This window comes from Macrobrachium rosenbergii, chromosome 42 (genome assembly GCF_040412425.1).
Source record: "Macrobrachium rosenbergii isolate ZJJX-2024 chromosome 42, ASM4041242v1, whole genome shotgun sequence".
Classification (NCBI taxonomy): Eukaryota; Metazoa; Arthropoda; class Malacostraca; order Decapoda; family Palaemonidae; genus Macrobrachium; species Macrobrachium rosenbergii.
Genome location: NC_089782.1, coordinates 58,260,453 through 58,274,883, shown reverse-complemented (window position 1 = coordinate 58,274,883; position 14,431 = coordinate 58,260,453). Strand labels below are relative to the sequence as shown.

The 14,431-nt window shown below is 33.9% G+C and overlaps 1 protein-coding gene across 1 annotated transcript; it reads left to right on the top strand.

The window, feature by feature from the left end:
- Nucleotides 1-3,963: 3,963 nt before the first annotated feature.
- Nucleotides 3,964-4,896, top strand: LOC136827860 (general transcription factor II-I repeat domain-containing protein 2B-like). Its single transcript, XM_067085319.1, has one exon. It carries the CDS (start codon nucleotides 3,964-3,966, stop codon nucleotides 4,894-4,896), a length of 933 nt encoding a protein of 310 aa, XP_066941420.1.
- The last annotated feature ends 9,535 nt before the right edge of the window (nucleotides 4,897-14,431 follow it).

Here is a 14,431-nt window from a genome sequence, read left to right as displayed (position 1 = left end):
AACGTAAAAGTATATGAAATCCCAAATAAAAGGCATCATGGTAAAAAATTGAGAATAGCTAAAATTAAATTTGAAGGCCACACTCTTCCACCTAATAATAAAATAGAAGGCCAGAGAAGAGAGGTATTACCCCATATACCAAAGCCTCTTCAATGTACAAACTGCTCTAAATATGGTCGCACTATAAGCAAATGTTGAAACGATCCAGTTTGTGCATTCTGCGGCTCAGAAGATCACGAAACTACTTGGAACTGTGGAGCATCAAAATGTTGTAATTGTGGGCAAGACCACCATGCCAGATCAAAGATATGCCCATTCTACATCCATAACACTGAACTAAAATTATTAATAAGCAGGTCTGGCATGTCAATTCCAGAAGGAAAACAAGAATTGAAATCAAGAGGTTTAATGGACCCTACTAGAAATAAATCATATAGAGATGCTGTAGAAAAAGTATTACCCAAGAAAAATGTTAAAATACCTGAAAAAGCAAATGATAAAGAAACGACAAGGTCAACAGACATAGAAATTAACAAAGTCTCTTGGAGAATCTAGTAACACAGTACTAATAAACAACCCTTACGAAATACAAATGAAAGATGAAGAATTGCAATCAATAGACTCTGAAGAGGAAGAAAACCATGCTGACAAAACAAGAAGAAAACAAGGTAGAGAAATAATTTCTCCCCCAAAAACTCAGGTTAACACTAATGACACCAACAAGAAGAAAATGCCCAAACTCAACAGGAAAACATCCACTAATTTAGATAACATTGATGAAATACGTCCTTCACCAGTGTTTCCAAGTAAATTTCAAGACAAAATTCAATCAATCCAAGGAAGGCAAAATGATAATTGCGAGTGTCAACAGTGTAGCCAAGAAGGTATAACACCACAAACTGAACCTCACCATGAACGGTGTGGATGCCATAAGTGCTTTTTGCAATATTGCAAAGAAACGAAAGCCTTAAATATGGAAAAATTGATAAACGTAATTAAGGGATTTCTTAACTAGAAAAGATAATACCTCAAGTCAGCTAGAATTACATACCAAAGCTTGTATGTGTATTAGACACTTGCTATACTCGTATTATCGTGAGAGTAAAATAGCAGTATTAGACAATTTCTTAGCCAGACAAGAAGAAATTAAATTATCTATTGATTCAGAAGTTTACACAGAAATGTCAAAAACCAAAAAGAAAATTAAATCTAATTAAGGGAATAATTACTCATTGTTTAAAAATTTTTGAAAAAGTTAATAATCAACTATATAAAATCATTTAACTTTCATCCCATTCAAATATACTATTATTCAATGGAACATAAACGGTTTGAAAACAAGAATGCACTTGGGTGAAATACAAAGACTCCTAAAACAACATGAACCAATGTGCATATGTTTACAACATGTTAATGATCCAGTTCCATCAATATATATTCATAATCGTGTAACGTATGATAAAATTACAGTTAATAGTAATTCATTTCAAATTTCTTCAATTCGCCTGCATCTAACAAACAAATCTAGCTTTCTAGTCTGCAATCTTTATAATCAACCTAATGAAAATTATGATATGGCTGATTTATCAAACATTTTATTACAGTTCAATGAACCTATTTTAGTTTTAGGTGATTTTAATGCTCACCACCCTTTATGGGATGCCAGTATCATAGATGCAGATAGAGCAGGTAAAGACATAGAAAATCTAATACTTAATTACAACTATTGTTGTTTAAATGAAATTGAAACCCTAACATACTTTTCAAAAACTCATGGAACCCTATCATCTGTAGACCTGTCTATTTGTTCCACTTCATTAGTAGACAGATTGGAGTGGAATACTCTAGATCAGGGGTGTCAAACATACGGCCCGCGGGCCGGATCCGGCCCGCGAGATGGTTTAATCCGGCCCAGGACTTGTAGGGAATAAATTTCTGAGGATGAAAAAAAAAAAAAAAAAAAAATATATAAATATATATATATATATATATATATATATATATATATATATATATATATATATATATATATATATATATATATATATATATATATATATATATATATATATATATATATATATATATATATGACGTTGAAAGTTGTGTATACGTTAACTTAGGTTGTCTACTGATTTTTCAAAATATAAACTGCATTGTTAGAGCTAGCCTACTGATTATGTAATTATATAGTTTTATGAAATTCAAGTGAACTCTGTACAGATTCTATAAACGTCGTGTAACCAACTATCCGCACGCCCGATTGTAAAAAAAGACCTAAAGATCAAATCAAACTTTCATCATCATATTTGCTTTTTAATTTTGATGCAAATTAAATAGAGTATCAGAATCTAATTTTAATTTTCAGGATATGATTTCTCTTTCTCTCTCTTCATATATGAACTGCTGATGAATGTGTGCGCGTACACACAAACAAAAAACAAACATGCACACACACACACACACACACACACAATACAGTATTTTTATTTATTTGTCATTTTATTTGTCAAATTTTTTTCTATTTATTATTTTTTTATTTATTCACCTACTTATCTATTCATTCATTCATCTACTTATATATTTTTTAATTCGTTTTTTATTTATTTATCTATTTATTTACCAATTTATTTATTCATTTTAGCGCTTTGCAGCCAAGTTTAGATCAAAACTTAGTTTCCACCAATCACATCGCTAGATAGCTTCACTCACTGACACCTTGAGCTGGCGGCAGAGTTGCCATGCGCACCATAATTATGGTACATGTATCATAAATGAGGGTCTTTGTACGTACCATGTATCATACTGCCTGTACCATGTAGCATAATCTCAACATCTCTCTCTAAAAAAAAAAAAAAAAAAAATCGGAACTGCGTTCTGTGATTCGAGTGTAGTCTGATCTTTTTCCGTACGGCGATCCCTGTTCCATACACGTACGAGTTTATCGACGATTGCCCCAACAGGAGCTGTTACTGCTGCTGCTGCTGCTGCACATAACTTGGGCAGTCTGGTAGTCACTTCTTTCACGCAAGCATCTTATCTTGCATGGTCCGAGAAATTGACTGACACCCCATTACCAAAATGTCTTTGTCAAAAGAAGAAAAGTGGACACAGAGTGCAGAGTTTTCCAGGAAAATGGACTCAGTATTATTTATTCACAGAGGTGAATACAAAACCAGTGTGCTTGGTATGTAATCAACAAGTTTCAGTGCTCAAAGAATATAATATTCGGCGCCACTATGAGACTCATCATGAAGAAAAATATCACCATTTGCAAGGACAACTAAGAAAAGAGAAGATAAACGAATTATTAACTGGTCTGAAAAAACAGCAGTCTGCATTTACTCGCATCCGTGAGGTCAGTGATGCAGCAGTGAAAGCTAGCTACCTTATGGCTAACGAGTTGGTGCAAGCATCCAAGCCATTTTCTGATGGTGAGTTCGTGAAAACATGCATGCTGAAGGCTGCAGAAGTTGTGTGCCCTGAAAAGAGACCTGCCTTTGCCAACATTAGTCTATCAAGGAACACTGTTGCAGATAGGGTTGAAGATCTCTCAGGAGACTTGGGCCGGCAAATGAATGACAAAATCAAGTCATTTATTGCATTTTCAGTTGCAATTGATGAGAGCACCGATGTTACAGATGTTGCTCAACTGGCCATATTTATTCGTGGTGTTGATGAGACTTTGACCATCACTGAGGAGTTCCTCGAGTTGGTGCCTATGAAGGACACTACAACAGCAAATGACATCTTCAGCTCTCTCATTAGAATGCTGGACAAGGCCGGAGTGGACTGGTCCCGTGCTGTCAGCTTGGCTACAGATGGCGCCCCATCAATGGTTGGGGAAAGGCAGGTGTTGCAACAAAGTTCAGAGAGAAAGTGCAGGCCACGGATGGAGGACAAGACTTTTGGACATTTCATTGTATTTTGCATCAGGAAGCGTTGTGCTGCAAAACACTAAAAATGGACCATGTTATGAGTGTGGTTGTGCAAACTGTAAATTTCATTAGAGCACGAGGTTTGAATCACCGTCAGTTTGACTGTTTTCTCAGTGGTAATGACATTCCAGCTGGCCTACCATACCACACTGAAGTACGGTGGTTAAGCCGAGGTGCCGTACTCAAGCGCTTCTTTGAATTAAGAGAGGAAATTGGACAGTTCATGGAGAAAAAGGGCAACCCAGTAAAGGAACTTAAATGCCTAGAATGGGTGCAGGATCTTGCCTTTATGGTGGATATTACACAGCATCTCAATAATCTTAACAAAATGTTGCAGGGCCGCAAAAAAGTTGTCACTCAGTATTATGAAAACATACGATCATTCAAGTTGAAACTGTCACTTTGGGAGACACAGCTGTCTAACGGTGACACCTCTCATTTTCCATGTCTCACAGCTATGCATGTGACTGGTCTTAATGCTGATTTGGATCAATACAAGGACAAAATAACAGGATTGTTGCAAGAGTTTGAGCGGAGGTTTCAGATCTTTAGTGAACTTGAAAATGAATTTGCATTTTTTCGCTCGCCATTTACAGTCAAGGCTTCTGATATGCCTGCTGATATCCAACTCGAGGTAATTGACTTGCAATGTGATTCCAATATGAAGCAGAAATTTGCGTCAGTGGGCTTGGATACGTTTTATCAATATCTCTTGCCAGGGTACCCTAAATTAACATCCCTGGCTGCAAAGATTTTATCCATGTTTGGGACTACCTATCTGTGTGAAAAGGCGTTCTCTGTAATGAACCTCAATAAAACAAAGCACCACTCAAGGTTAACAAATGGACACTTGAATGACATTGTGAAATGTGTTGCTACTCAGGATTTAAAACCTGATATTGATGTACTTGTGAATGCTAAAAGATGCCAAGTGTCAGGAGCTAGTAGCAGCCGATAGATTTTGGTGAGAGAGAGTGGGATGGGATGTTAATTAGCATGGAGGCCTGGGCCTAATTACTAATATTCACAAATGTTTGGAGTATGAAAAATACAGTTCTTTGAAAATAAGATTATTCTGGTTTCATTCTCACCTTCAGTAGGCCTAGCCTACAAAACTGTTTGATCTGATGTAGTCTAATCTTATTGTTCTTGCTCTGCTATAACTTTTATGTTTGTTAATTGTATTTTATTTTTCATAAATGTGCACATTTACATTTTTAAGGCAGGATGCTAACTTTCTTCATAGCTCCCTCTTGAGATTAGTGTGGTGAGTTAACTTCAGATGGTCAGATGTAAAAAGATATCCATTCAAAAAAAAAAAAAAATTGTTAATGAAATTGAAAATATTTTATTTCCATTGGCTTCTCTGTGAATATATGTGCAATAAGCTAATATAGATCCATTGTAGGCTGAGTGATAAAGCATAGTAGCCTACTGAAAAAAAGCTATATATTTGGAGATAACAAAGGTTATTTTGCAATTATTTTACTGGTCCGGCCCACTAGAGATCAGATGGACTGTATGTGGCCCCTGAACCAAAATGAGTTTGACACCCCTGCTCTAGATGATCTTCATACCACTAATCACTACCCAATTGTAATCACATGTCTTGAAGATAATCATCAACAATTTATACCAAAATTTAATTTTTTAAAAAGCCGATTGGGAAAAGTATAATTCAGTTACCAAAAATGTTTCCCCTTTCCAAAGTAACAATGATCACAATGAAATTAATTTATATTTTACAGATTTTGTAATTAGTTCTGGACACAAGTCAATACCAATGACTACTTATAAACCAAAAATAAATCCTGTTCCATGGTGGTCTACAGAACTTTCAGAAATTATCAAACTGAAGCACAAAATAAGTAGACGATTAGACAGACTAAACCAAAGATATAACGAATTATATAAAAGTAACAGATATACATTGAAAGTCTTAGTATTAATAGCATTGAAAATTGATTATATCAAACCTTTACTGAATAAAATATCTGCTCAATTCATGAAAAAGTTATTAGTAATAGGAAGTCATCTTGGGATAATTACGTTTCCAATTTCTCAAATGATACCGTTAAACAAATGTGGGATAGATTTCGAAAAATTAATGGCAAATATAGTCGATCACCTAGATCCCCAATAGTACATAATGGAGAAATAATTCATGATTTAAAACAAATATCAAATATAATAGGTCGCCACCTAGAATCAATAAGTTATAGCTTGAATTTAGACGGACATTTTCGAAATAAAAAAAAGGAATGAAGAAAAAATTATAATTAATTTTGAAACAAGTCAACAACTGTACTACAATGTCCCATTTACATTAGAGGAATTTGATGCTGCATCAAAATCTTGTAGTAACTCTGCCCCAGGAAAAGATATCTCTTTTGAACTTCTTATACATCTTAACATTAAAGCCAAAGAATACTTATTGAAATTTTATAATCACCTGTGGAAAAAGAAACTACTTCCCAAAGCATGGAAACATGCTATTGTAATTCCTATACCCAAACCTGGCAAAGATCCAACATCAGTAAATAATTATAGACCTATATCACTAACTAGTTGTCTTTGTAAACTCATGGAAAAAATGGTAAATAATAGACTCATATGGTATTTAGAGAAAAATAAAGCTCTAACATCCACTCAGTCTGGAAGTAGAAAAAATCATTCAACTTTAAACTCACTAACATCACTAGAAGATCAAATCAAAAGAGGATTTGTACAAAAGAAAATCACTGTTGCAGTCTTATTTGACGTTCAAAAAGCTTATGATAACATGGAGACATTTAATTATAAAAACTCTATATGACATAAATCTAAGGGGTGAACTCCCAATTTTCATACGAAATTTCCTAACAGAAAGAACATTTCAGCCTAGAATTGAAACAGTATTATCGGAAACATTTGAAATAAAAGAAGGTATCCCTCAAGGAAGCGTACTAAGCAGCACATTATTTACACTAGCTATCAATAATATAGTTAAAACACTTCCAAAAGATGTATACAACAGTTTATATGTTGATGATTTTGCGCAAGCAACTTGCGCCACATCCAAATAATCTTAAATATCTCCCTAAATAAAACTGAACAATGGGCATTATCTGTTGGATTTAAATTTTCTGATGAAAAAACGCAAGCAATACATGGATAAACGTTGGCTCAGAAACGAAGATATAGTTCTTACCATGAATAACACTCCCATCCATTTTTATCCAGAAATCAAACTCTCAGGCCTATATTTTGACAATCATTTGAACTGGAAGGCCCATGTAAGACATACCAAAGCAAAGGCCTTAAAATCTTTAAATATATAAAAAATTAGCTCACACTTCATGGGGCGCTGACAGAGATATTTTATTGAAACTTTATAAGGCTACAGTTCTACCAATATTAGAATATGGCAGTCCAATTTATAGTTCTGCTAGTGAGACTATTCTCAAAATGTTAGATCCAGTACATCATCTTGGGATTCGGTTAGCCACCGGAGCATTCAAATCATCACCAGTCCAATCCTTGATTGTAGAAAGTGGAGAAATGCCACTATCTTATAAATTCAAAATAACAACGATGTGCAGAGGTTTAAAAAGTATAAATAGTCCAGCAAAAACCAAAGATTTATTTAAAGAACCAGATTGTTTCTGGAATACAAAAATTACCCCATCCTTCCCTATTAGAGCTAATATATTATTTATTAACAATGATCTTTATAATATTAAATTTTACAATTTTAACAAAATAATGCCTCTATGGATGATGAGTGCTCCCCAGATATGTAACAAACTATGTACAATACCAGTTAATAAATTGAATAATCCACTTGCTATAAAACTATATGCTCTGGAACATATCAAGGTACACAGTAATAATCATTTATATACTGATGGTTCCAATGATGATATGGGAGTTGGACTCGCTGTTTACGGAAACAATATAAAGAGCCAAGCCTCTTTACGTAACAAAACATTAGTGTTCACTGCTGAATTACTAGCAGTAAAAACAGCATTAACAACTATATATGAAAACCAGTTTAATGAAGTAACCATCTTTAGCGATTCACCAAGTTCAATAAATGCAATAAACTCTTATACGCCAAAAAATAGAATTGTAAATGAAATTAGACATACATTACATGAAATGAAAATGCAAAAGATATCTGTTACTCTATGTTGGATACCATCTCACATAGGATTAGAAGGCAATGAAAAAGCAGACACCTATGCAAAATTATTACCATTAGAAGATTATACTAGATACAGTAAAGCGGTGATTAAGAAGAAATGGCAAAATAACTGGAGGGAAAGCAATCTTAACAATAAATTAAGAGAAATAAAAGAAACTGTAGACCCGTGGCCATCATCCAATCAGAATTGCCGCAAGTTTTCAGTAATGTTGACACGGCTAAGAATTGGTCACACTAAACTGACACATGGTTACCTGATGAGTAACCCCCATGCCCCTATACCTATGTACGAAATATGTAATGTACAAATAACAGTAAAGCATATTTTAAAGGTATGTCCAAAATATAGAATCCAAAGGGACATTTTATTTAGAAGATATTCCTTTAAAGATATACTGTCAGAAAATGACAAATTTTCACTTTTTAATATTTTAAAATTCCTTAAATTTAATCATTTATACGATAAAATATAAGATTCATAGAATAATTTATAATATATTCCTAATTAACTTAATTAGTTCTCAGATTAACATATGTTGCTAGTTTTAATTAAATTCTTAGAGAATTTAAATAGCTTGTCTAATCCTTCGGGCCAGCCCTAGGAGAGTTAATATTAACTCAGTGGTCTGGTTTAAACTAACGTTTAAAAAAAAAATATTGACCTGACGATAGAACAGAAGAATTCTGAGAACATGCCAGTTTTATTAACCACATTTTGCAATTTCAATAATATGATTTCTTCACGACAGGTTAAAAGCAAACTTGTTAGTATAAGAATAAATTTTTATATCAACAAATATAGATAGATAGATAGATAGATAGATAGATAGATAGGAGATAGATAGATAGATAGATAGATAAAATTGTTAATCACCACATCCACATATGAACAGAAAAAAATGCAGTTTGTCATTCATACGCGTTGCTATAGAACGATGGTGTTAATCCTATGTGGCATTAATATCTTACTTTACTGCCAAAAGACAAAGCTTCAACTGTAAATCTTAGGGAGTTAGGGCCTTCTCACAGCACCCAAAGAGGTTATGTAATTCGCGCATTAACTTTATCGAGGGATAAATGCCGTATATATAATGTGAAAAATAAATTGAAAGTTGAGTAATGCACATGGGAAAATAATAATGTTATACAGTCACGAAAGAAAAAGCTTTGTATTATTTGACTGAACCAGTTAATGCTTCTTTGCTCCTGACTTTCCGTTATTACAGTTATTAAGGCTTTTTGCTCTTATTCTGCACTCGGGGAATAGGAGAAAATGCAAGCAGAATATATTAAACAAATATGGCTATCAAAAGGGTTCGGTATTTCAGTTCACTGTAATAAGATTCGACACCAAAACTGAAAATTCAAGGATGACGTCAGTTTGAAGACAAAGGAAGGAAGGTTAGATGATACTTGTGTTCAAATGAATTCCACTCCAAATAAAAAACAGCTTTTCGAATGTGACTTCAAAGATCATGTCAACAAAACTGTATCATGCTGTTAGGATATAGTTTCTTCTTGTAATTATGCAATTCCCCAAAACTGGGCTGCAGCGGTTTCGTTTACTTCAAAAATATGTCGACTCCGACTGGATTCCTGCAGGAATTTAAACGCAGGAAAATGTAATCTTTACATATATTTGAAAATAATAAATTTTTAATTGTTGTACAATACATTTTATACACTAAGGAACATTACTTGCGCTCCGTTTTTGGCTTCCAGATATTCAATAAGTAAACAACGTGTTTGAAGGCAATGTTCTATACCTCTGAAATGCAATATTCCCTTTATTGCAATCTGTCATTTTACCTGCCAAAGCAGCCCCCCCCCCACTTTCCCCACAAAAATAAAAACTTTTTTTTTTCCTCAAAGAAATGCTAACACCAACTAAGGTACCTCGTATGGAGTGGATTCACATGTGGGACAGACTTTGATGCTAAAATTCCATCAAGACTCCATACGTTGTACTCGTATTTAATGACGTGTTCTACTATTCGGGCACTGATATCTACCACCGATTTCTAGGGACCGGCAAGAAAATACTGACAAATTATAAAACACTGTTTTGCACATGAACTGCAACCTTTGGGACTGAAAATGGCAAGAGCCATATTACATGTGAAGATTACGGGCGGCGAAAACTTCGGTGATGCCAGCCTCAGCGAATTTCTTTATGTGCAGAGAGAGAGAGAGAGAGAGAGAGAGAGAGAGAGAGAGAGAGAGAGAGAGAGAGAGAGAGAGATGAAAGCATTAGACTTGTTGCAAAGTGTCTGAAATAGTAAAAGAGAGACAGATCAACCATAACATAGCCTAAAGGGAATCAAAACATTTAAAGAAAAACAACAAGACCAACAACAACAACAATCCATAAATATTTCCCGCTAGTCCGACCAAGTCAGTTATGAATACATTTAGTATTTAATTAAGAGTGTCCCAGGTTATACTCTTACACAGTAATTTGGGTGAAAATTTACTCAGTAGAAAGAGTAAATCTATAATAATAATAATAATAATAATAATAATAATAATAATAATAATAATAATAATAATAATAAAAAGCTGAGTGGATCTCGTTTGTCCGCCCCGGTGTAAAACGTGGAGTGTCGGGAAGTACTGTAGGTTCGTACACCTCCGTATAATTAGCGTCCCTTCACTGAAAAATATCAAAAGTGGAAATTAATAAAAAGGACATTCTTTATCTGGGATTCAAGCAGTATTATTAATTTTTAAAAATTCTGAAAAATCAAATTTCCCAGTAGTATCAGTTCTCTCCTCTCTTCCCCCCTCTCTCTCTCTCTCTCTCTCTCTATCTCGGAAATAAAAAAAAATTCCTAATTCATAAAACATTCACAACCTTCCCGTTCTGGGAATAATAACTACCCAATAAACGGTTCACTATGATGCAGAATTTTCGTGTAGGTGACAAAGTCAAGTTTCCCTGATTAAGTTTTTGGCTTCAACGAGAGATACAGATTGGAATGACCCTGCTTTCATTATCTGCCTTAAAAGCTAGTCAAAAGAAATACATACATTTTGCATGTCTGTTAATGAATACATTCCCATGTATGAATTTTCATTAATGATAAGTTCAACCAGAGGGGAACCTTGTAAGAATTTAAAGTTCGAATCTTATGAATCTGCAATTATGGCCATGAAAAAATTACTTCATAGTTAATATACCACGCATTTCTTGGTAATGCATTTTCTAATTACGTCATCTAATTCACATTACAAACTCAATAAATAAATACTTGTTTGAAAGTTATACTGTGAACATTAATAGTAAAATACACTACTTTTGTAATTCATTCAGAAAAATAACTAACAGCATCCAAACAATAAATGGCATCTGTAACTGCAGCACATGACACTAACTAGCGATATCAAAAGAAGCAATTCATAAGACATTCATGTAAGTGGATGCCAACATTTTGGGCTGATAAAGGCCGCAGTGATGAAGAGAGTGAAGTTTTTGCGAAGTGCGAAATTCAAGGGACAATCGAGGTTATATTATGCGGTTTTTCAAGATTTACAGCTCGACTTTTACCGCCAATCGGGACTTTGCTGAGACGGGACCTGCGGGATGCAAATTCCTGAGATGTGTGCTAGTACTGCACCAGCCCCGTTTTTTTTTTTTTTTTTTTGCCATGCACCAAATTAGGTTAGGTTAGGTTAGGATAATTACTACCGACGACATAATTTAGGTGTGGGAAACGTAATGAGATTATTTTCAAGAAAATCCTATGGTTAGTTTTTAAGATATGGCGTCCCGCTTTTTTCAGGGAAAGGTTCCTCCTGGTACTCGGTTACGTCTGGGGAAAATGCTTCCGGGATTAAAACCTATTAAAGGAAGGGAGGAATACAAGGAAGAAGATTGTCACAAGACATACTTGTATATAATAAATGGAGGCATTGAGATCATGTCATTTTCTGAAGAAAAATGGAAAAATTAATGCACAAAAATGGGTGAAAATACTAATAAATATAGACGAAAGTTATGGAAATAAATGAAATGAATGCAAATGGTAAAGAAACTAACATAAAGAAAATAATCAAAATGGTGAAAATAAGTCTTGTAGTATAAACAGAGCATCGGATTTATCAAAGAAGGTAAATATGGGATACATAAGAAATAATTTTAAAACGTGAAAACAATGTAAAGGAACCGTAGAGCGTTAAAAAGAGAGTGAGCCTGGAGGAACACATGGAAGAATGTGCTTCGACGTCGTTGACCCTTTTTCAATTCACTTTCTCTTTAATTAAAAGGGTTCCTGCAACCTCCCTCGAACACTTCTATATAATCTCCCCTTCAGAATATTAGGAATGTACGAAATAGATTCGAAAGACATGACTATCATTTAATACTATAAGAACGTGAATGAATTCTTAGTTAACAAATAATATCTAGTTGAACACATACATACGAGTACATACAGATCACGATGTAGTCCACAAAGAAAACGAAGGAGAAACCAGAGGAAAAAGGAAATAGAGTTCTTAATTTGTCCCAGCAGATTCACCTTCCATCAGGCCTCTTCCGGGGAACTTTATTGACTAATCAGTTTAAGAAAAACATACTGTATACCGGACATTTGTTTACATTTGACTTCAAGTCTTACATAAAACAAACAACTACAAATGGTTAACGATGCTTACAGCTGTTACAGGATAATATAGAATATAAATTGTCTAGTACATAGTTCGTCGAACAGAAAAGGTTAACAGTCTAATGAGGCTAAACAGGTTAATTAAGTGAATACCTAAGTCATTATATTACATAATTTTTACTGGTTTTTCATGATATGTAGAAATAGCGGGTCTGTCTTGAATAAGTCTATACTGCCATTGAAGTTATTGTTTTCACTCTATTGAACACATGCCGTTTCTATTAGATTTCTTTCTATAAAATTGTTGTTTCTGAACAAGATTCTTGCTTGAGACCACTGAATTAGATAAAAGCATTCTCCACCATGTTTACTAATGGCATTGTTTCTTTGATCAGTAGCGATACTATACTTATGTTGTGCAATTCGTTTCTCAACAGTTTTTGCTGATTGTCCAATATAAAATTTTTGCAACCACAAGGACTTTTGTATACTACCCAGTTGTTATATATAGGGTTGTTTCTTATTAAAGTTCTGCCAATGGTATTGCGATAGAAAAACACAACAGTCACATTTAATAATTTAAGTGGGTGGATAATATGATCGAAGGCTGGCATGTATGGCAAACACAAGTATATAGCTATTAAAATTCCTATGTTTTTTAGAGCGCTTCATCTAGTCAGCCCTGAATTCTTTGATGAAGAGATAGATTATATATACGAATTAGGTCTTAAGCAGAATTTTACTTTACATGATATAGATGAGTGTTTCTCGCTAGCCAAAAAATCTTTTTATTCCACTAGGGGAAATAGGAATTTTAATAGCAATATTTGCTCGGTAATTGGGGGGTTACTTGGAAATCTTAGCTTAATGATAAATTTATGGCAGTGAAACCCTTACTTTACTTTTTAGCAAAATTTCCGTAATTGCAAACGATACTTTCAAAAATTTTTATCGAAAAAAGGAGGGTAACAATCAGTTAAATAAAGACAGGATCAGTATTTTACGCAACCTTAAGAACGATAATAGTGTAGTTATTACCAAGCCAGATAAAGGTAGGGGTGTTGTATTAATGAATAGGTCCGATTATTTAGAAAAAAATTAATGAAATACTCTCTGACAATACAAAATTTAGGATTTTAAATGTAGATATTGCCAGTCACAGTTTGAAATTAGAAGACAAACTAAATAGGTTGCTAAGAGGTCTGAGACATAAGATTGGGGAAGTTACATATAGTTCTTTATTTGCTTCAGGGTCTAAGCCTGGTTATTTGTACGGTCTACCTAAGGTACATAAAATAGGAAACCCTTTAAGACCTATTATTTCCTTAATTGGTACTTTTCCTTATAACCTAAGTTTTTAGTTCCAGTTTTAAACCCTCTAACTTTGAGTGAATTTAACATCTCAAATTCTTCCAAATTTGTTAAAGAATTGTGCTCTTTCAATTTTAACAAGATGTTGTAATGGCTAGTTTCGATGTAACCTCTCTTTTCACCAATGTCCCACTAAAGGAAACAACCGACATTATTCTTAATAATATATGTGAAAACCACTTATGAATGTTTGGACTTAATAAAATAGACTGGCAAAAATTATTACATTTAGCAACTGCTCATGGCATTTTTACGTTTGATGGTAAATTATATAATCAAATAGATGGAGTAGCTATGGGAAATTCCCTTGGACCTGTATATGCGGATTG

Coding starts and splice junctions, on each gene's coding strand:
- LOC136827860 (XM_067085319.1), top strand. CDS start 3,964: ATGGACCATGTTATGAGTGTGGTTGTGCAAACTGTAAATTTCATTAGA.